The 22,660-nt window shown below is 45.5% G+C and overlaps 1 protein-coding gene across 2 annotated transcripts in view; it reads left to right on the top strand.

Annotated features, from left to right (window-relative positions):
- LOC121582236 (tetratricopeptide repeat protein 28-like) overlaps nt 1-22,619 on the top strand; it is a 25,859-nt gene extending 3,240 nt beyond the window's left edge. Inside the window, exons 3-4 of one of the 2 annotated variants that reach the window (XR_006003331.1) lie at nt 21,832-21,928; nt 22,129-22,619. Coding sequence is in view for 1 of the 2 variants with exons in the window: in XM_041897912.1 (XP_041753846.1) it covers nt 21,832-21,873 (42 nt within the window). In the remaining variant the exon portion in view is untranslated. Of the gene's footprint in view, nt 1-21,831; nt 21,981-22,128 lie in introns of those variants that run through there. The other variant, XM_041897912.1, reaches the window with a different exon arrangement.
- Nucleotides 22,620-22,660: the final 41 nt, after the last annotated feature.

Below are 22,660 nucleotides of genomic sequence, written 5' to 3'. Positions count from 1 at the left end.
GTGGTCACCAACCCTGGCTCTGTTGTTCTAGAAAGCTCTCTCTTTCTCTGTGAGGTGTTAAGCTCTCCAAACTATACCATGTTTAGCTCTATTAGTCAGTCATGGTCTCTATGAAAGGTTTTGAAGTGGTCAGTCTGTCACTACAGATTTACATATGAAGGCCCATATGTACCCTGAAAGGTCTGCCTCTGAGACAAAAACCCTGGGAGCGTGTTTTGTTGGCCATGTTCTCATGTAGCTTTCACCTTTGAAGCAGCTTTCAGACCCACAAACATCAAAACACCAAACTGTTTTGGTTGGGCAGTGATGTTGCATCATAAACACCAGAGGGCAGTATTAAGTCAAGTACAGAAATAATTTTCTCACACGACACACACCAAATATAATCCTGTATATAAACCTATAAAATGCACCATTCATGAAAAAAAATTATAATGCCCAATCCACTGTTTCAACTCAAGGGTACACAATGCAGGCTTTGAATAAAACAGTTATGTGCATTGTACTGGTGTAGGCCTAAATGATATCTGATTGGCAGTTAGTTGTGTGTGTGCTGGGGTTTAAAAATCATGCACTCCTAAACATTTGGTTCCACATGCAACAGAACGGTTAATGAGTGCGTTGAGAAAATAACATCCTCTCCTCCTCTCCTTTCACTTCCTCTCCTTCTCCTCTCCTATTAAAAGACTAACACCAGATGAAGACAGTCTGCAGCCTCTCATCCATGAGACAGTGTGATAATGTGATGAAAAGCGCACATCGTCAGCATCTATTTCCTGCTGTCACATGCGTACTATTGCACACACACCTCTAATGAGCCTCGGTGCGGGCTAGCACCATAGTGGGCTTAATTGGCTGTTATTAATTTGGAGATGTTCTTACACACTTGCACACACAGAAGCGCGTGCACACACACACACACACACACACACACACACAGACATCTGTATACACACAGTCAGAGCCCACCAACTCTGCTTTCTCAGCGAAGCACAGCACCCCAATCCCTCCTCTCTGCCCACCTTTCTCTCTTTCTCTCCCACTCACACAGTTGGGTTCCTTTGTAGAGTTGCAGTGTGGAGGAAGGAGACATTTGGAGAGAGGGATGGATTGGCCATTAGGAGGGGTATGGGAAAAATGAGACGTGAAGAGAGAGGTGGATAAATGGATGAATACGGGAGTTGGAATAAAAGTACAAGTTGTTATTAAACAGTGGTTATGTTGTGTTGGTTAATTATGGAGTTAGTGTTTCAGTGGGCTTCATACTGAGTGTGAGAGGGCTACACTTATGCCTGTATAGTCAGCTGGAAAGGGTTTGGGCTTTAGTTTTAATCCTGACCATAAGCCCAGTTGAACACCAGACTCTGTACAGCAGCTTTTCCCAGCATTCCCATTTCAAATAGCAACCCAGAGGAATGCAGCCAGTGTCCCATATTCTCTGTTTGGGAATTCTGTTCTCTGTGTTGGATTTGGGAATTCCCCGGTACCTCAGCCGTTTCCGGGAAGCTTCTGGAATAAGAATCTGTGTTCTTCTAAGAGAAGACTGGTGCTGGTGCTGCCATAATAGAGAGAGGGAGATGGAGGGGAAGAGAGTGAGAGAGAGATATCATTATGTAGCCACTAATAACGGGGTGTGTGAGTCTATTTCCAGGCGAGGATTAATGAACAATCTCATAGGATGGGTAATTACAGGGAAGGAGTATGAGGGGCCCTGTGCTGTGTGTGTGTGCGTGCGTCTGTGCGCCTGTGTTTGTATGTTTTTGGTTTTACTATCCTTGTGGGGACCAGAAGTTCTCAGAAGGATAGTAAAACAAGGAAAATTCGTCCAAGTGGGGACATTTCACCAGTCCGCACAAGGAAAAAGGTGTTAGATGAGGTTGAGGTCAGGGCTCTGTGCAGGCCAGTCAAGTTCTTCCACTCCGATCTTGACAAACCATTTCTGTATGGACCTCGCTTTGTGCACGGGGGCATTGTCATGCTGAAAGAGGAAAGGGCCTTCCCCAAACTGTTGCCACAAAGTTGGAAGTACAGAATCGTCTAGAATGTCATTGTATGCTGTAGCGTTCACATTTCTGTTTACTGGAACTAAGGGGCCTAGCCCAAACTATGAAAAACAGCCCCAGACCATTATTCCTCCTCCACCAAACTTTACAGTTGGCACTATGCATTCGGGCAGGTAGCGTCCTCCTGGCATCCGCCAAACCCAGATTTGTCCGTCGGACTGCCAGATGGTGAAGTGTGATTCATCACTCCAGAGAATGCGTTTCCACTGCTCCAGAGTCCAATGGCGGCGAGCTTTACACCACTCCAGCCGACGCTTGGCATTGCGCATGGTGATCTTATGCTTGTGTGTGGCTGCTCGGCCATGGAAACCCATTTCATGAAGCTCCCGACGAACAGTTCTTGTGCTGACGTTGCTTGCAGAGGAAGTTTGGAACTCGGTAGTGAGTGTTACAACCGAAGACAGACAAGTTTTACGCGCTACGCGATTCAGCACTCAGCGGTCCCGTTCTGTGAGCTTGTGTGGCCTACCACTTCGCAATTGAGCCGTTGTTGCTCCTAGACGTTTCCACTTCACAATAACAACACTTACAGTTGACTGGGGCAGCTTTAGCAGGGCAGAAATTTGACGAACTGACTTGTTGGAAAGGTGGCATCCTATGACGGTGCCACGTTGAACGTCACTGAGCTCTTCAGTAAGGCCATTCTACAGCCAATGTTTGTCTATGGAGATTGCATGGCTGTGTGCTTGATTTTATACACCTGTCAGCAATGGGTGTGGCTGAAATAGCCAAATCCACTAATTTGAAGGGGTGTCCACATACTTTTGTATATATAGTGTATGTGACTATCAGTGTTGTGGTCTAGCTTTAGGGTCAATTAGGGCTGACCCAATTTAGTCGACTGGTCGACTGTTTGGTTGATAGGCTGTTGGTCGACCGAGATTTCTTTAGTTGAGCAGTAGCAAAAAATATGTATAAAAAATCATGGTGTAAAAGATACCGGTCTGATTCGTGCCTGTCTGAGTGGACTCATCCATTGTGGAGGCCGTGGGGATGGCACAGTCCATCAGTCTAAGACGTTTGCTACTGAAATTGTATATGGTTATATTATGTAAGAACAATGGTGCGCTTTTTCTGACGTTGGATAGTGGTCGCTGTCAGCGGTTCTGAAAGACATCAGTCCGCTGTTGAATTGGCGCCTTTTCCTAGACCATGTTGCTATCACAGGAGGTTGGTGGCACCTTAATTAGGGAGAACGATCTATTGGTAATGGCTGGAGCGGAATAAGTGGAATGGTATCCGTTCCAGCCATTATTATGAGCCGTCCTCCCCTCAGCAGCCTCCACTGGTTGCTATGTGCATAATAGCAAAGTTAACCAGCATATTGGTGTTGAGAACAATGCGGTAGTGGCAGCAGCGGAGTTAGGAGACAAGAAAACATCCCTTGCCTTAATTGTATAAGAAAAGTGTGGTGAGAGGAAACCCAAACTTAGTTTGGTCTGTAATCAATAGCACAACTGTTAAATGTGCCTGGCTTTCTAAATCATCCATATACAGTACCAGTCAAAGGTTTGGACACACCTACTCATTCAAGGGTTTTTCTTTATTTTTACTATTTTTTACATTGTAGAATAATAGTGAAGACATCAAAACTATGAAATAACACATATGGAATCATGTAGTAACCAAAAAAGTGTTAAACAAATCAAAATATATGTTATATTTGAGATTCTTCAAATAGCCACCCTTTGCCTTGATGACAGCTTTGAACACTCTTGGCATTCTCTCAACCAGGTTCATGAGGTAGTCACCTGGAATGCATTTCAATTAACAGGTGTGCCTTCTTAAAAGTTAATTTGTGGAATTTCTTTCCTTCTTAATGCATTTGAGCCAATCAGTTGTGTTGTGACAAGGTAGGGGGGTACACAGAAGATAGCCCTATTTGGTAAAAGAACAAGTCCATATTATGGCAAGAACAGCTCAAATAAGCCAAGAGAAACGACAGTCCATCATTATTTTAAGACATGAAGGTCAGTCAATACGGAAAATGTCAAGTTTCTTCTAGTGCAGTTTCAAAAACCATCAAGCGCTATGATGAAACTGGCTCTTATGAGGACCGCCACAGGAATGGAAGACCCAGATTTACCTCTGCTGCAGAGAATAAGTTCATTAGAGTTACCAGCCTCAGAAATTGCAGCCCAAATAAATGCTTCACAGAGTTCAAGTCACAGACACATCTTAACATCAACTGTTCAGAGGGGACTGTGTGAATCAGGCCTTCATGGTCGAATTGCTGCAAAGAAACCCCTACTAAAGGACACCAATAAGAAGAAGAGACCTGCTTGGTTCAAGAAACAAGAGCAATGGACATTAGACCGGTGGAAATTTGTCCTTAGGTCTGGAGTCCAAATTGGAGATTTTTAGTTCCAACCGCCGTGTCTTTGTGAGACGCGGTGTGGGGGAACAGATGATCTCCGCATGTGTAGTTCCCACCGTAAAGCATGGAGGAGGAGGTGTTATGGTGTGGGGGTGCTTTGCTGGTGACACTGTCTGTGATTTATTTAGAATTCAAGGCACACTTAACCAGCATGGCTACCACAGCATTCTGCAACGATACGCCATCCCATCTGGTTTGGGCTTAGTGGGACTATCATTTGTTTTTCAACAGGACAATGACCCAACACACCTCCAGGCTGTGTAAGGGCTATTTTCCAAGAAGGAGAGTGATAGAGTGCAGCATTAGATGACCTGGCCTCCACAATCCCCCGACCTCAACCCAATTGAGATGGTTTGGATAAAGGCTATACACTTTTTTTGTTAGACCAGCCTCTCTGGTATTATTTATAATTTATTTAGTGTTGTTTACACTTTTCCAAATTGTCAGAAAAAGTATATTTATAATAATTATAATAATAATAATAATAATAATAACCCTCCTTTTTCCTTGATCTCCTTCTTATTGTTATTATTACTATTATTATGATCATCATTGTAATAATAAGTAATGTCATTATCATTAGTAGGCTTACTATAGCAGTCTTATATAACCACCATCGATGTCACGACTTCCTCTGAAGCTGCCTCCTCTACTTGTTCAGGCAGGCTTCGGCGTTCGTCGTCACCGGCCTTCTAGCCACTGTCGCTCCTCATCTCATCATTTCATTTGTTTTGTCTTGTTTTTATACACATCTGGTTCATATTCCCTCATCAGTCCCTGTATAAGTATTCCCTCTGCCCCCCATGTCCTTGTGTGTGATTGTCTCGTGGAGCTGTCGATAGCTCGGTGGAGCTTTATGTACTGTATTGCCAGGATATTCACCCGTGTATTTTGTTTTTCTCCAGTGCGCCGTTATACCGCACTGTAGTTGTTTTACGCATTGCTGCGAACCGCTGTATTGGCCTAATAAACCATTGATTCTGTGATTTACACCTCCTGCACCTGACTCCGTTAAATCACCTGCTACAATCGAGCTGTAGGCCTAAGAGCGCATCCTGTTTAGTCTTCATACCGTAACTTGCGTTACAAAAAAACATATAATTTCTTTAGTGTTGTTTACATTGTTCCAAACGGTCAGAAAAAATATATTGTAATCTAACAGCACCTGTTTGGCACACATAATATGCACGCAGTGCTTGCTCCTTACCTTTTTTTTTCTTGATCGCCAGTATTTTCCACAACTAGTCAAATTGATTCCACACATCTGACTTCCCCTTTACCTCCTGAGCAACCAGTAAACATTCCCATTACATCCTCTGCATCCATTTTGCTGTCATGTGTTATGGTGTTCTGAGTTTGTTATGACCAATTTATTGATGTGATTATGATATGCTATACATCAGGCCCTATTGGTGCATACATGTGTCACGTAAAGAGAGCAAAGGTTGAGGGAATAGGGAATGTTTTTCCTAAACAAATGAGGTATTTCGGTAACATAACTTTTCAGTTAGAAATGGCTATAATTATGTTGCAGCTTCAGCAACATGGACAGCGCGATACACATTGTTGATCGTCGCTGCAGCAGGGAGGAGAGAGAGGCAACGGGTGCTAGTCACACAGTCACTCGCTGTTTTTTTAACACAGCGCAGCAAGGCTGAGCCCGGCCCGGCACAATCAAATCAATTGTGGTCGGACTCCCTCTAGTAATTTGTTTGTCTTAATTATTTCATCAAACAGTTCCCTTAAAGCATCAGACAAGCTCAGTGCATATCGTTGATTTGATTAAAACACATACATAGGATGTGTCTATATATGGAAAAATGCACATTTAAAAATGTCAACCAATTTCGACCAACAGACAACTCTTGGTCAACCAAGATTTTCTTTAGTCAGGGACAGCCCTAGGATCAATCTGAAGTCAATGACACCATGCTATCTCCTGCACTGGTGATATAGATCACCACTGTCCCCCCAGGGGCTAACACACACACTGACACACACACACACTCTTCAGCCCATTTGCGTCAGATCAGAGGAATCAGCTGTTGGTAGCTGATAATTATTGGAAATATGCCAGTCTCTACACACAGACACACAAACACAGAGATGGCTATGGAGATGTTTTCAATGTTTGTACTTGAATGAAGCTCTTGGGAGCATCATGTACCATGTCCAGGCTTTTCTGTCTTTATGACATCAGTGGCGATAGTTTAGCCACACGAAAGTCTGGAATAGACAGCAGGAAGAGCGAGACAGCAGGGGGACAGCGGGAGTGGGAGAGAGATGGGGGGGTAGCAGACAGGTTGTGAGTTGAGGTCCTGATGTTTTGGCTTGGAGATAGACATGGGAGAAAAAGAGAGGAGAGAGATAGAGAGGGGGAACGAAAACACGCACACACACAAGCATTTCGCTACACCCGCAATAACGTCTGCTAAATATGTGTATGTGACCAATACAATTTGATTTGATTTGACACACACGCACTCACTTTCTCTAATATCACAGTAGCAACAGAAAGTGTCCGAGAAAATCCAAGACTGTGTAGTCATGCATATTGGTAAAATGTGTCTACACCACTCTTTGTCTTCCCGGTTAACAACTACCAGTTAGGGAAATATTTCATTGGTTTAACAGATCACATCAGATACATCAGTGTCCTCCAACATCGTCTGAAATAAAAAAAAGTTTATCTTAAGTCTTTCAAGTTTCTCTTAAATCTCTTAATAATTAATTGATCTAAAGTAATATCTCTGACTTTGAGATAAGCTGGAAAGTGCGGCATTTACCATATCTGATCAGGAAAATGCTGAACGTTCAATTCCTCTCTCTCTCCCTCTCCCTCTCCCCCACCCACCCAGTTGGTGGCACATATGGAGATGGCACTGAGAGTTGCCATGCTAGGTTCCAGGCCAGACTGGGGTTTCTGCCAAACAGATGAGCCTCTGTAATTGTGTTTGCTGTTTTGCAGTGTTTGGTGAAGAGGTACCGTCGAATGTGTTTGCTTTGAGTTATTACGAGTTTGTCTGTCTGCCTGTCTATCTGTCTGTCTGCTGAGATCTGGCTACTAGCTGCTAAACACACACACACACACACACACACACACACACATAATAGTATGAAATTAACTAACACAGCTTGTCTCTGTACTCTCTGTCTGTTCAGTCTGTGGACCTTTGTACTACCCTGTCCTCTCCCCTCTCAACCCTCAGGGTTTCTAATCTCATTGATCCATTTCAGCATGTATCCTTTCTCCTGTTCAGTTACAGTGTGGTGGTGACAATGTTTTTCCCCAATACATGTTCCCCCACCTGGTTGAAATCCTGTAGATCTGTTCACATCCACCTAGCAGTACAGTCAACAGGGGCAGAGGAACAGAGGGAGAAGTAGCCTTGGAAACAAAAGGAGAAAGAGAAAAGGTTTGACAAGATGGAGCAATATGTACAGTACCAGTCAAAAGTTTGGACACACCTACTCATTCAAGGGTTTTTCTTTATTTCAACTATTTTCTACATTGTAGAATAATAATGAAGACATCAAAACTATGAAATAACACATATGGAATCATGTAGGAACCAAAAAAGTGTTAAACAAATCAAAATATAGTTTATATTTGAGATTCTTCAAATAACCACCCTTGAACGAGTTCCCACATATGCTGAGCACTTGTTGGCTGCTTTTCCTTCACTCTGCCGTACAACTCATCCCAAACCATCTCAATTGGGTGGAGGCCAGGTCATCTGATGCAGCACTCCATCACTCTCCTTCTTGGTAAAATAGCCCTTACACAGCCTGGAGGTGTGTTGGGTCATTGTCCTGTTGAAAAACAAATGATAGTCCCACTAAGCCCAAACCAGATGGGATGGCGTATCGCTGCAGAATGCTGTGGTAGCCATGCTGGTTAAGTGTGCCTTGAATTCTAAATAAATCACAGACAGTGTCACCAGCAAAGCACCCCCACACCATAACACCTCCTCCTCCATGCTTTACGGTGGGAACTACACATGCAGAGATAATCCGTTCACCCACACCGTGTCTCACAAAGACACGGCGGTTGGAACCAAAAATCTCCAATTTGGACTCCAGACCAAAGGACACATTTTCATCTGTCTAATGTCCATTGCTTGTGTTTCTTGGCCCAAGCAGTTCTCTTCTTCTTCTTAGTGTCCTTTAGTAGTGGTTTCTTTGCAGCAATTCGACCATGAAGGCCTGATTCACACAGTCCCCTCTGAACAGTTGATGTTGAGATGTGTCTGTGACTTGAACTCTGTGAAGCATTTATTTGGGCTGCAATTTCTGAGGCTGGTAACTCTAATGAACTTATCCTCTGCAGCAGAGGTAAATCTGGGTCTTCCATTCCTATGGCGGTCCTCATGAGAGCCCGTTTCATCATAGCGCTAGATGGATTTTGTGACTGCACTTGAAGAAACGTTCAAAGTTTTTGAAATTGTCCATATTGACTGTCCTTCATGTCTTAAAGTAATGATAGACTGTCGTTTCTCTTTGCTTATTTGAGCTGTTCTTGCCATAATATGGACTTGGTCTTTTACCAAATAGGGCTATCTTCTGTATACCCCCCTACCTTGTCACAACACAGCTGATTGGCTCAAACGCATTAAGAAGGAAAGAAATTCCACAAATGAACCTTTAAGAAGGCACACCTGTTAATTGAAATGCCTTCCCGGTGACTACCTCATGAAGCTGGTTGAGAGAATGCCAAGAGTGTGCAAAGCTGTCATCAAGGCAAAGGGTGGCTATTTGAAGAATCTCAAATATAAAATATATTTTGATTTGTTTAACACTTGTTTGGTTACTACATGATTCCATATGTGTTATTTCATAGTTTAGATGTCTTCACTATTATTCTACAATGCAAAAAATGAATGAATAGGTGTGTCCAAACTTTTGACTGGTAGTGTATGTATGCATACGTGAGCGTGTGTATACATCCACTATACAATGTTCTATAATAGACTGTAATGACTGCCAGTAACATAATCATAAATGAACTACAGACACAATCATATACTGTATATAATTGAAGCAGAAGCGTGTGTTTGGAAGTTAATTGAAGACACGTCACACACACTCAAAAGCACTACTACCTAGAATCAGGCACTCCCAGTCAAGCTGTTGTAGCGCTCACTACAGCCAACACACCTCACAACTGCTAAACACACACCTTGGCAACACATTTTCATTCTAACATCACATTTTCATTCTAATGCGTGTGTGCGTGCACGCGTGCGTCTTGGTGTGTGTGTTTTTGTTCTTGGAAAAGCTCCATGCAGTTAACCGTATTCATGAACAAACTATGAGGTTGGCACCAGCCACAAGCATAAACAAATATCACACACACACACACACTGCATTATTGATCAGGCTGGGCAGCCAGGTCGCTCAAGATCCAAGGCTAAATTCGACGTCCGTCCAGATACCCATGACGTCGGGAGATTATTAAAAAAACGGCCACAACGGTGAGCGCTATTACCATCAAGTAGGCTTGCGGTTTGCTAGAGCGCTGTGGACGGGGATGACAGATGGGCGTAAACCGCGAGTTCCAGCTCCGAGGGTCGCTTGTCAATCCCACTCTTTGGCACTTGTTTTTTACAAATATTTTTTTTACCCTATCCCAAACTTTAACCCTTACCATAACCATTCTGAATTAATGCCTCAGCTTAACCGTCAAGTTGTTTATGTTTTAACCCTATCCCAAACCTTAACCCTTACCTTAACCATTCAGAATTAATGCCTAAACTTAACTTTCGAAATGCGACGTTTATGGACAAACGTTGAATTCTGAAGTGAGACTGTGAGAGTTTGTTGGGCTGACATTTAAGATCAACCCCAGTCGTCCATAGCTTTGTGTGTGTGTGTGTGTGTGTGTGTGAGAGAGAGAGAGAGAGAGATTGGCAGCAGAGAGAGGCCAGGTTTCTCTCTCTCCCTCTCCCTACCAGCTGTTGTCTAACTAGTGTACCCCCCTTCCCAATACACAGGGGCTCCAGTTCTGTCAGCCCAACGGAATACACCACTACACCTGTCATTATGAACTAGCTATTGGGTTATTACAAGTCTCTCTGTCTGTCTGTCTGCTGGGATCTGGCTACTAGCTCGCTCATGCTCACACATATATGTGTGTGTGTATGTGTGTGTGTTTCGCTGTGTGTTGGTCTTCACCTCCCGGCTCTCTCCACAAATTCATCTATGTCCCCCCATCTCACCCCCCCCCTACTTCTCACTTAAAACAGTTTTTATGTTTCATATTCATGTCAATACAGCAGAAAGCATGTCTCCCTCCCTAAAGGCCTTCACCTTTGAGTTAGTGAATCTCCAGTGTTCCAAATAAACACCTTATTGACATTGTCAACAGTCATATGACATGTGTTTCAGTCCCAGACCTCTTATTGGAGGACTGCTGCTCATTTACATGTTACATACTAACACGCAGCCTTGAGACACACCAGGGATCTGTGTGTTTGTTTGTGTGTTTATGTGTGGGTGTGTACTTGTAGAACAAAGTACTGTACATGTACTGGTTCTATACTGTCCTCTCTCCTCTCACCTCTCATCCTGTCTTATCCTCTCCTTTCCCCTCTCATCCTGTCTTATCCTCTTCTCTCCCCTCTCATCCTCTCGCCTCTCATCCTGTCTTATCCTCTCCCCTCACATCCTGTCTTATCCTCTCATCCTGTCTTATCCTCTTGCCTGTCATCCTGTCTTATCCTCTCCTCTCCCCTCTCATCCTGTCGTATCATCTCGCCTCTCATCCTGTCTTATCCTCTCCCCCTCTCATCCTGTCTTATCCTCTCCTCTCCCCTTTCATCCTGTCTTATCCTCACCCCTCTCATTCTGTCTTAGCCTCTTGCCTCTCATCCTGTCTTATCCTCTCCTCCCCTCTCATCCTGTCTTATCCTCTACTCTTCCCCTCTCCTCTCCTCTGTAATGTGATATGTGCTATCACAGGTTGCTTTAGGGATTTCTCTTCCAACAAACGCTGTTTTATTTCATGCATCGAGAGAGAGAGAGACAGTCAGCCAGCCAGCCAGTCACCTTCTTCTGTTACCGTGTATTCCTCTGAGTCATCAGTCTTTCATCCTCTGTTTGGAACGTGTACACACACACACCCTGCGAGTGTGTAGTCAGAGAGTGGCTGTGTATGAAAACATCACTACAAGCAGCCATGACACCATTAATAGTTCAACATCACTGAGACACACTCTCTGAAGACTTGCCAAGATGGTGTGTGTGTGTTTGATTGGTGGAGGAGTGGAAAGTGGGGTGTGAAATACACTGCTGGAGGAGAGAGCGCGAGAGAGAGAGAGAGAGAGAGAGAGAGAGAGAAGGAACCTGAGTGATCTGCAGCGAGACAAGTTACAGTGAGGGAAAAACGTTTTTGATCCCCTGCTGATTTTGTACGTTTGCCCACTGAGAAAGACATGATCAGTCTATAATGGTAGGTTTATTTGAACAGTGAGAGACAGAATAACAACAAAAAAATCCAGAAAAACGCATGTCAAAAATGTTATAAATTGATTTGCATTTTAATGAGGGAAATAAGTATTTGACCCCTCTGCAAAACATGACTTAGTACTTGGTGGCAAAACCCTTTTTGGCAATCACAGAGGTCAGACGTTTCTTGTAGTTGGCCACCAGGTTTGCACACATCTCAGGAGGGATTTTGTCCCACTCCTCTTTGCAGATCTTCTCCAAGTCATTAAGGTTTCGAGGCTGACGTTTGGCAACTCGAACCTTCAGCTCCCTCCACAGATTTTCTATGGGATTAAGGTCTGGAGACTGGCTAGGCCACTCCAGGACCTTAATGTGCTTCTTCTTGAGCCACTCCTTTGTTGCCTTGGCCGTGTGTTTTGGGTTATTGTCATGCTGGAATACCCATCCACCACCCATTTTCAATGCCCTGGCTGAGGGAAGGAGGTTCTCACCCAAGATTTTGACGGTACATGGCCCCGTCCATCGTCCCTTTGATGCGGTGAAGTTGTCCTGTCCCCTTAGCAGAAAAACACCCCCAAAGCATAATGTTTCCACCTCCATGTTTGACGGTGGGGATGGTGTTCTTGGGGTCATAGGCAGCATTCCTCCTCCTCCAAACACGGCGAGTTGAGTTGATGCCAAAGAGCTCGATTTTGGTCTCATCTGACCACAACACTTTCACCCAGTTCTCCTTTGAATCATTCAGATGTTCATTGGCAAACTTCAGACGGGCCTGTATATGTGCTTTCTTGAGCAGGGGGACCTAGCGGGCGCTGCAGGATTTCAGTCCTTCACAGCGTAGTGTGTTACCAATTGTTTTCTTGGTGACTATGGTCCCAGCTGCCTTGAGATCATTGACAAGATCCTCCCGTGTAGTTCTGGGCTTATTCCTCACCGTTCTCATGATCATTGCAACTCCATGAGGTGAGATCTTGCATGGAGCCCCAGGCCGAGGGAGATTGACAGTTATTTTGTGTTTCTTCCATTTGCGAATAATCGCACCAACTGTTGTCACCTTCTCACCAAGCTGCTTGGCGATGGTCTTGTAGCCCATTCCAGCCTTGTGTAGGTCTACAATCTTGTCCCTGACATCCTTGGAGAGCTCTTTGGTCTTGGCCATGGTGGAGAGTTTGGACTCTGATTGATTGATTTGCTTCTGTGGACAGGTGTCTTTTATACAGGTAACAAGCTGAGATTAGGAGCACTCCCTTTTAAGAGTGTGCGCCTAATCTCAGCTCATTACCTGTTTAAAAGACACCTGGGAGCCAGAAATCTTTCTGATTGAGAGGGGGTCAAATACTTATTTCCCTCATTAAAACGCAAATCAATTTATAACATTTTTGACATGCGTTTTTCTGGATTTCTTTGTTGTTATTCTGTCTCTCACTGTTCAAATAAACCTACCATTAAAATTATAGACTGATCATTTGTTTGTCAGTGGGCAAACGTACAAAATCAGCAGGGATCAAATACTTTTTTCCCTCACTGTATTTTGTCTCTGTCAGTGATAACAGTATCTGACTGTCACAGTAATACCTGTCATGATGGTGTGTGTTTGAACTCTACAGTATCCTAGCTGTTAAATGATGTTGCTAAGTGCCAGCACATTATCTCTTTTGTGTCCACATCTATAGTGCATTCGGAAATCCATCCCACCCAGGGCTTCTCTTCACACGCTCACAGCTCCTATCAGACCACACCTCTACGCCACAGATGAGTGTGTGTACATGCGTTTGCCCTCAAGCTGGCATTTTTTCTTCACATCAATCTCCTACCAGCCCTAGCTACAGGGTCCCTGTCTCTCTGTCACCCAGCTTTGCCAAGGACACACCACACACGCACAAGAGAGAAAGTGTTTGTGTGTAAGAATGATCAAAGAGCTTTTGAACACAAGCAGTGTTGTAAAAGTGAAATAAAACGACACAGAAAAATAATAGAGTGAAGGAACCATGTGGTTGATAGAACATATCTAGGAGAGGAGGGGGATAGAGGGATTGTGTCTGTCAGCGCAGGGGGTGGCCGGTCAGGCTGTTGAAATGGGAGCTGAGGATAATATTATGACAATATTGCTGGGGATCAAGGCAGTTAGTCAGGCCCATATTGAATGTGCGAGAGCATGTGTCAGTGTGTTGTGTGTGATGGTTGACATGGTGCTAGGAGCCCATAGGGTATAATGAGAGCTGTTAGTGAATGTGTCACCTATCTCTGACACAGAGCCACTATCCGCAGACAGCAGATCACATACGCACACACACACACACACACACACACACACAATCAATCTGACAAGTCATCTGGGTGTTTCTAAGAATAACAGCTGCTTGTCTTTCCCTCTGGCCCTCTTGAATGGCTCCCCCATTATGAAGATGGAGTGTTCTGATCCAATGCCAAAACCACTTCAAAACCCTCTGGGCTCTACCAAACAGACCCTGAGGGGGTTGAACATTCAAATCTAATGACCTTGCAGGACAGATAAGGTTAAACTGATGATTCACCCTTCACAACTGTTGGGCGTCGGGTATGTAGCCTGTCTGTGTGTGTTTTTTGTTTTGTTTTACTATACTTGTGACCAGAAGTCCTCACAAGAATAGTGAGGACATTTGGCTGGTCCTAAAAAGGAAAAAGGCAATTTTAGGCTTAGGGGTTAAGGTTAGATTTAGGGGTTTGGGGAAATATAATTTTGAATGGGAATCAATTGTTGTATAGTAATACACAACTGTGTGTGTGTGTTTGTATGAATGTGTGAAAGCAATGTAAAGAACCACCTACCCTGTAAATGCCCCCCGACAATGAGATTTATAGGGGAATTACCAGAGCTTAGCCACACCCCTTTCCCCCTGAACACCCCTTTAATTCAATCAGCACTGAGCCGACCCCTGACTTCTAACCTCTGCTCTATCACTCTGCATCACACATCTCAAGCTCCAAGTATCTGGTTGTCAATTACAAACCTAACCAACCCCTAGTTTCTTCACCCCTTATAGAGTTGACTGGAGAGGTGTAAGCAATAGGCTATTACAAATTAAGTTATCTTAGTTCTACACACACACACACACACACACACACACACACAAGTTTCCTGTTCAATTAAAGGAGCAATCTGGAATTCTAAAAATTAGGATACCCGGACACTTTTTTTGGTAAACAGCTGAGGGATGGGGCTGGAGAAATGTAACCCCATTAATGACAAGGCTATGGATGCAAGGCCTGACCATCCATATACTTCTGTATTTTTATTTTAACCCCTTTTTCGTGATATTCAATTGCAATCCAATTAAGATCTTGTCTCATTGCTGCAACTCCCCAACGGGCTCGGGAGAGGCGAAGGTCGAGTCATGCGTCCTCCGAAACATGACGCTTCTTAACACCCGCCCGCTTAACCCGGAAGCCAGCCGCACCAATGTGTCGGAGGAAACACTGTTCAACTGACGATGAGGTCAGCCTGCAGGCGCCCGGCCCGCCACAAGGAGTCGCTAGAGTGCAATGAGCCAAGTAAAGGCCACCGGCCAAACCCTCCCCTAACCCGGGCGATGCTGGGCCAATTGTGCGCCACCCTATGGGACTCCCGGTCACAGCCAGTTGTGACACAGCCTAGGATCGAACCCGGGTCTGTAGTGACGCCTCAAGCACTGCGATGCTGTGCCTTAGACCACTGCGCCACTCGGGAGGCCAAAATGATAGTTTTAACAATGTTTAGAAGATATACAGTGTTTCTTTACAATTACATTGTTTACAAATAATGGAATAAAACAAGCTATATTTTGGGGTCTGGTGAGGCGTTTGTTATATTCTTCAAGAATTGAGGTATTAATCCCAGATTGCCCCTTTAAATGTTTGCTACCTTTACAAGTACCTTTACACTTTCAATAATGCCCTTCTTGAAAGTGTAACATGTTAGTTACTGGTCTGTCAATCAAAAGAAAAATCTGTTTAGTTACTTATGCTATAATCTTTATTCGAAATAATTTATTGACCGGAACATTTGACATTGAAAGCTTTAATGATCTATCTCGTAAAGTTGAAACAGATACTTAACTTTAAAATGTAAAAGTATTTTAAATGAACAATGTAAGAAATGCCACTGCAGCAATTTTCTTTCAACAGCAACTGAGTAAAATCTGTTCTGGAACATTACAGCTGTTTGTAAAAGAAAAGTTCAGTTGAACAGCGTAAACAACGTAACCCATGGCACTGCAGCAATCCTCTTCTAACAACATTTTACATTCTTTCAGTAGAGAATTCAAACAAATGGAAGTACACTAGAGATGCAACGGTTCACCAAACCCACAGTTAGGTACGTTTTGTGGTCAAAGTTCGGTTCAGTTTTTGTACAGCGGGAACATTTAATCCCATTCACAATGTTTAGCATTCACAATGTTGCTTGCATTGTCTGTTGTTACCGGATTGTTATGTTGGGCCTCTCAAGTGTCCACTATGATGCTGTATTTGTCACGATCGTTGAACGGAGTAGACCAAGGCGCAGCGTGATGAGCGAACATACTTTATTATCTTTAGTGATAACAAGAACAAAACAATAAACGAACAACGTGACGTCCTAGGTTAACAACCAACACGGAACAAACCAAACGGAACAAGATCCCACAACTACTGTGGGTAAACTGGCAGTTTAAATGTGGTTCCCAATCAGAGACAACCAGCCACAGCTGACACTCGTTGCCTCTGATTGAGAACCACACTGGCCAACATAGAAATAGCACACACAGCACTACAACACAGAAACCAAACACATAGAATCTACACACCCTGGCTCAACATATAGAGTCCCCAGAGCCAGGGTGTGACAGTACCCCCCCCCAAATGCGCGGACTGCGACCGCGCCTTAACATAAACCAAACAGGGAAGTAGCGCCCCTGGTCCGGTCTGGCCCCGCTGGCTGGAGCTGGACTGGACATCGTAGGAGCGGATTGCTTAAGCTCCGGTGTGAAGCAACTGACCGGTACCTGACCAGGCACCGGTGACCCAGGCACGGGTTGTGCCGGACTGACGACGCGCACTCCAGGCTTGGTGCGTGGAGCAGGAACGGGCCGGACCGGGCTGACGATGCGCACCCCTGGCTTGGTGCGTGGAGCAGCAACGGGCCGGACCGGGCTGACGATGCGCACCCCTGGCTTGGTGCGTGGAGCAGTAACGGGCCGTACCGGGCTGACGAGGCGCACCCCTGGCTTGGTGCGTGGAGCAGGAACGGGCCGTACCGGGCTGACGACTCGCACCCCTGGCTTGGTGCGAGTGGCAGGAACAGGCCGGGCCGGGCTGGCGACGCGCACCTTAGGCTTGGTGCGAGTGGCAGGAACAGGCCGGGCCGGGCTGGCGATGCGCACCGTAGGCTTGGTGCGAGTGGCAGGAACAGGCCGGGCCGGGCTGGCGACGCACACCGTAGGCTTGGTGCGAGTGGCAGGAACAGGCCGGGCCGAAGCTGGCGACGCGCACCGTAGGCTTGGTGCGAGTGGCAGGAACAGGCCGGGCCGGGCTGGCGACGCGCACCGTAGGCTTGGTGCGAGTGGCAGGAACAGGCCGGGCCGGGCTGGCGATGCGCACCGTAGGCTTGGTGCGAGTGGCAGGAACAGGTCGGGCCGGGCTGGCGACGCGCACCGTAGGCTTGGTGCAGTGGCAGGAACAGGCCGGGCCGGGCTGGCGACGCGCACCATCAACTTAGTGCGGGGAGCAGAAACGGGCCGGACCGGACTGGTGACGCACACCACTTGCTTGGTGTGAGGAGCGGGACTGGGTTTCGTCATAACCCTCCGCTCCCTCAGCTGCCTACACAGTTCCTCTCGCCGTGCCTCTATTCTCACCTTCTCCCTTATCGCCTCCAGTAGCTCCACCCTCTGCACCACTAACTCCTGCTCCCTCTGCACCAATAGCCCCCCTTAACCTGGTGGCCTCCTCACTTAACCTCCTAATACGCCCTGTAGCTGCCTCCTGCTGCCCCGTCGCCCATGCCGTGTGCCCCCCCTAAAAATGTTTTGGGGTTGCCTCTCGTCCGTCCGACGACGACACTGTTGACGCCGTTGCTCCTCTCTCCGTCGCGCCTCTACCGTCTCCTTCCATGGACGGCGATCCATCCCGGCCTGGATTTCCTCCCAGGTCCAGGACCCCTGCCCGTCCATTATCTGCTCCCACGTCCAGGCTGCCTGCTCCTGGACACGCTGCTTGGTCCTGGTATGGTGGGATCTTCTGTCACGATCGTTGAACGGAGTAGACCAAGGCGCAGCGTGATGAGCGAACATACTTTATTATCTTTAGTGATAACAAGAACAAAACAATAAACGAACAACGTGACGTCCTAGGTTAACAACCAACACGGAACAAACCAAACGGAACAAGATCCCACAACTACTGTGGGTAAACTGGCAGTTTAAATGTGGTTCCCAATCAGAGACAACCTGCTACAGCTGACACTCGTTGCCTCTGATTGAGAACCACACTGGCCAACATAGAAATAGCACACATAGAACTACAACACAGAAACCAAACACATAGAATCTACACACCCTGGCTCAACATATAGAGTCCCCAGAGCCAGGGTGTGACAGTATTTGTAATCATGTGGGATGTGGGCATTTACCAGTTGTGAAGTCTTAAATACCAGTTGGATGCATTCATGTGATTTGAACACATTGAGAAACGCAGATTGGCTAACGGCCAACAAACTGTCAACCATAATCTAAAAGTACTACTATAAGGCTTGTTAACAAATTATAGAGTGCAAAAACCACAATACTGTAGATTGCTTTTCATAAATAATGTTTTGTTGTTGCATTTAACTCCCGAGAATGCTGTTATAGAGGCCATTTCCTTAGTAGGTGATGTCAGAGGTCACCTGTTTGCTGAAATGGGTGCAAGAGGGAAGTTCGTAACGTGGCTCGAGCACGTTCACAAGGTGCTGAAACCCCCTATTCTCAACCACCGAGAATAGGTGTACATCCGTGGCTTTAAACTAAAGACTGTAAAAAACAATATAAACATAGCCTATCGCTCTTGTAATTTATTTGGCCCAGTCAGATCAGATGCCAAGGGCTGCTTCAATGCAGAGGGGAGAAGATGTTGTTTCTTTGCATTTCCGTCTTGCTCCGGTATACTGGGGTGATGTCGGCAAAATCTGTCAACATATCTGAGGTGTTGGCAGATGCATAGGCTATTCTCATTGAGCGTGGCGACATACTGTTAATGTTTTATCCACAACTCTGTCCATCGCCCTTGCAATCTACTGGGAAGCCAGTCTTTCCAAACTGGAGATTTAAACGATGATTAAGGATCCTCCAATTCTGATTTATCAACCCCACCACTCGCCATCAAACAGAACTAGTTCCAGGCTGCGCCTCACAAAAGGACAGTTTGAAATGCGTCAATTAAGATGATAATTTGTATTACAACGTGCGCATAGTCTCTAGTTGTTTCAATGGAATAGCCTGAAATGTTTTTTTGTTTCAGCTCAGATTTACTCAAGAGGCATAGGCATACAATGCAGCGTAGTCATAGCCTATAGGCATTGTGTTCTCATTTTGTAAATATTTATTTTTTAGGTATTAATTCGGGTTCACAGTGTGGACCGAACCAAGGTCCCCGTACCGAAAGGTTCAGTACGAATACATGTACCATTACACCTCTAAAGTACACTCTTATTTGGCATGGTTTACAGAAACCTTCATTGGTAGAATATCCAGCGGATCCTTGTTCAACAAACCGACATAGAGGTATGGATACACCAGCTCTGTAAATGTTTGGTTAAAGGTTTGGAGGTGATGTGGTTACGATCATAGAAGGACTCATTTGTCCCAGTCCTTCCATCACTCCTACAGACAAAATGTGATCCTCATAGTTGTCTCCTTGGCCGTCTTTCCAAAGGGACTCTGTGGCCACCCCTACCAACAACTCTTCACAGTACCCTTCATTGTACCCCACATCCACCTCCCAGCCTTGAATCCCTGAGGTGAATCCCTCTGAGCCCAGGATGTCTATGATAAACAACCTATGTGGGTTGTCTGGAAGACTCTCTTCGTCCTCTGCAAGGGTTAGGTCTTGTAGCTTTGCAGGAATGCAGTGTCATCACCCGACTGCTTCTTTTCCACTTCCCTGATTCTGTTGGACAGAGATGACATCACTTTACTAATATCGTCCAATTTCTCATTCATCCTTTTACTCTTCTTCTGCTCTTCCTCCCTCAGTTTTCTGGGCTTGCGCCCCGATTTGAGATGCCATTTTCTCCCAGGAGGGTTTGGTCTTGTCAACGACAGCTATTTTATCCAGTAGGGCCGTCAGTGGTGTTCTGAGCTGCTCCCTCTGGGTAGCAGCCTTCTTCACAGAGCAGAAACTGTGGCCTGCATGTTCAGACACACACTCACACAGAACAAGCCCAGCTTCTGGATGTGGCAGCCACACAGTGTGTAGGCCCTTGTAGTGTGTTTGGGGTGTTGGAGGCTGTGGAGGTTCGCCATGAGATTTGTCCTATGTAGCCTCCTCTTTGACCCTCTTTTTGGGCTGCTTCTCCCTCCACAGGGTCTCACAGGCGTCCTCCTCAGGGCTAGGCTGGCAGGGGGCTGGTCCCCAGGAAACATGTTTCTGCAGACGGGGCAGACCTTGGTCCCTCCCTGCTTCCAGGTGGCCTCCAGGCAGCTCCTGCAGAAGCTGTGGCTGCAGTAGAGGAGCACGGGTCTGTGAAGATCTCACAGCAGATGGGACATGACAGGTCATCCTCCAGGGGGGAGAGACAGGCTGCTGTCCTCTCTGGACAACTGGAGGCAGAATGACAGAAAGGTTTTTAGATCATTGAGAAAGAGCCAGTGTCAATGAATGTGCCTCGCCCTCAGTGTGCAAGAGTGTTTGAGGAGAGACTCAAGACTGTGTTTGAGTATGGTTACATGCACACAATAGTGTGATTACTGTGAATAATCAGATTCATGCAATATTTTGATTAAAACGATTTCCCTAAAATCCCGGTATATATGGATTAATTTGATGATCGAACTATCTAGGGGAAGTGACGCCACGAGATCCTGCAATAGTTACTTGTTGTCAACTCCTGCACTCCCCTAGTAAACAATTGCTAATGAGGATAGCTACTAGTTAGCTAGCTAGCTAGGATACTGGAAGTTAGCAGAGATAAAAAAAAGCTGTGTTTTTTGCGGTTTTACAACTATTACAAAACACGCTAAATCAAGCTTTATTATTCTCAACGTTGGCGGAAAGCAGAAGACGCCGTCATGCCCTCATGCAGCAGGCATCTTCCTTTGTTATCATGGTTGGAGAGGTACCAATCTTGCCACCCCAGACCACTCAAGGGTGTTTGATGCGAGTTCGCAGTAAGGATTGGTGGGAGAGAGTGGTCCTCATAGAATTTACTGATGCAGAATGGAGAGCACTTTCGCATGTCCCGAATATCCTTTCAGAAGCTATGCGCCATGATGGAGAGAAGCCTGCGCCCCAATGATATTGCTGTTTGTGCGGCCTTGCCACTTGAAACGCGAGTGGCAATTGCCCGTTACAAACTGGGAAACTGTGGGGAATATCGTGTTGTAGCCAATCAGTTTGCAGTAGACAAATCAACAGTGAAGAAGTTTGTGTGTGTGTTCTGCGAGGCAATGGTATCCTCTGTGATCAAAGATCTTATCAAAGTCTCAACGCTGGAGGAGGTCTGCACTATTGCAAAGAGATTTAAGGGGGTGTGCCACACTCCACAAATCATCGGATGCACATATCCCTATCCTGCCACCCACTGACAGATACATGGACTTTGTCAACCGCAAAGGCTAGCCCTCCTATGTTCTTCCAAGGGATTGTCGATGATACCTATTGGTAAGGTTTACCCGTTTCAATTAATGTGAAGTAAGTACTTTGAATGTCTAATCTATCTGTAATTAATATCTGTACATTATTAATCTGACACAGCTTTTGGAACATCAACTGCAAACTGCCTGGGAGTGCACATGATGCAAATGTAGTGAGACAATCAACTCTGTTTCAGAAGGCTCACCTACTCCCAAAGGTTGGTACATACAAACACACAGCGGTCTACCTGCTTAGCTGCCATTCCATGGTCATCATGCCTCCCCACATTAATTGTAGCCAGAATGGCTAAGATGAGACACGCACACAATATTGCTGTGCTGCCTACCTGCTTACCTGAATATCTTACCCACCTTCTTGATGATGTGTAATGTCTTACTATTGTCATCTTACCTTTAGAGTGAAGGACATACAGGTGAACTTTTTCCTTCTTGGTGACCCGGTATATCCACTCCTTGACTGGCTATCCAGTCTCCAGCCATAAAACCAGAACAAGAGTTATTCAACATTTACCTGAGTGCTGCCAGGACCGGAGTGGAAATCGTATTTGGCAGGCTGAAGTCGCAGTGGAGGGTTCTACTTAAGCACAGCGACTTCCACTACACCTTACATGGTCGCTACTTGTTGTGCATTGCACAACTACTGTGAGAGAGAAAAGAAGCATGTAAACCCTGGCTGGATGGAGGAAGCAGCAGCTTTGGAGAGAGCCCTACCTCAACCTGGTGCAACCAACGCTGATGGTCATGCTGCAAGGCACGTGTACATGACAGCCAACTTCCCTCTCCACAGACGAGAAATGTAAACAAATGACCTGACATGTCAGACTAAATAGGACTTAGTAGTACTACAAGTACTACTTAGTAGTACACGGCCTACTACCACTTCTGTATTCAGCCAAAGCAATCCTGTCATAATATATGTGAAAATGTTT

Source organism: Coregonus clupeaformis, chromosome 15 (genome assembly GCF_020615455.1).
Source record: "Coregonus clupeaformis isolate EN_2021a chromosome 15, ASM2061545v1, whole genome shotgun sequence".
NCBI lineage: Eukaryota > Metazoa > Chordata > Actinopteri > Salmoniformes > Salmonidae > Coregonus > Coregonus clupeaformis.
The sequence above is the reverse complement of the archived record's forward strand: the minus strand, read 5'-3'. Positions and strand labels throughout refer to the sequence as shown.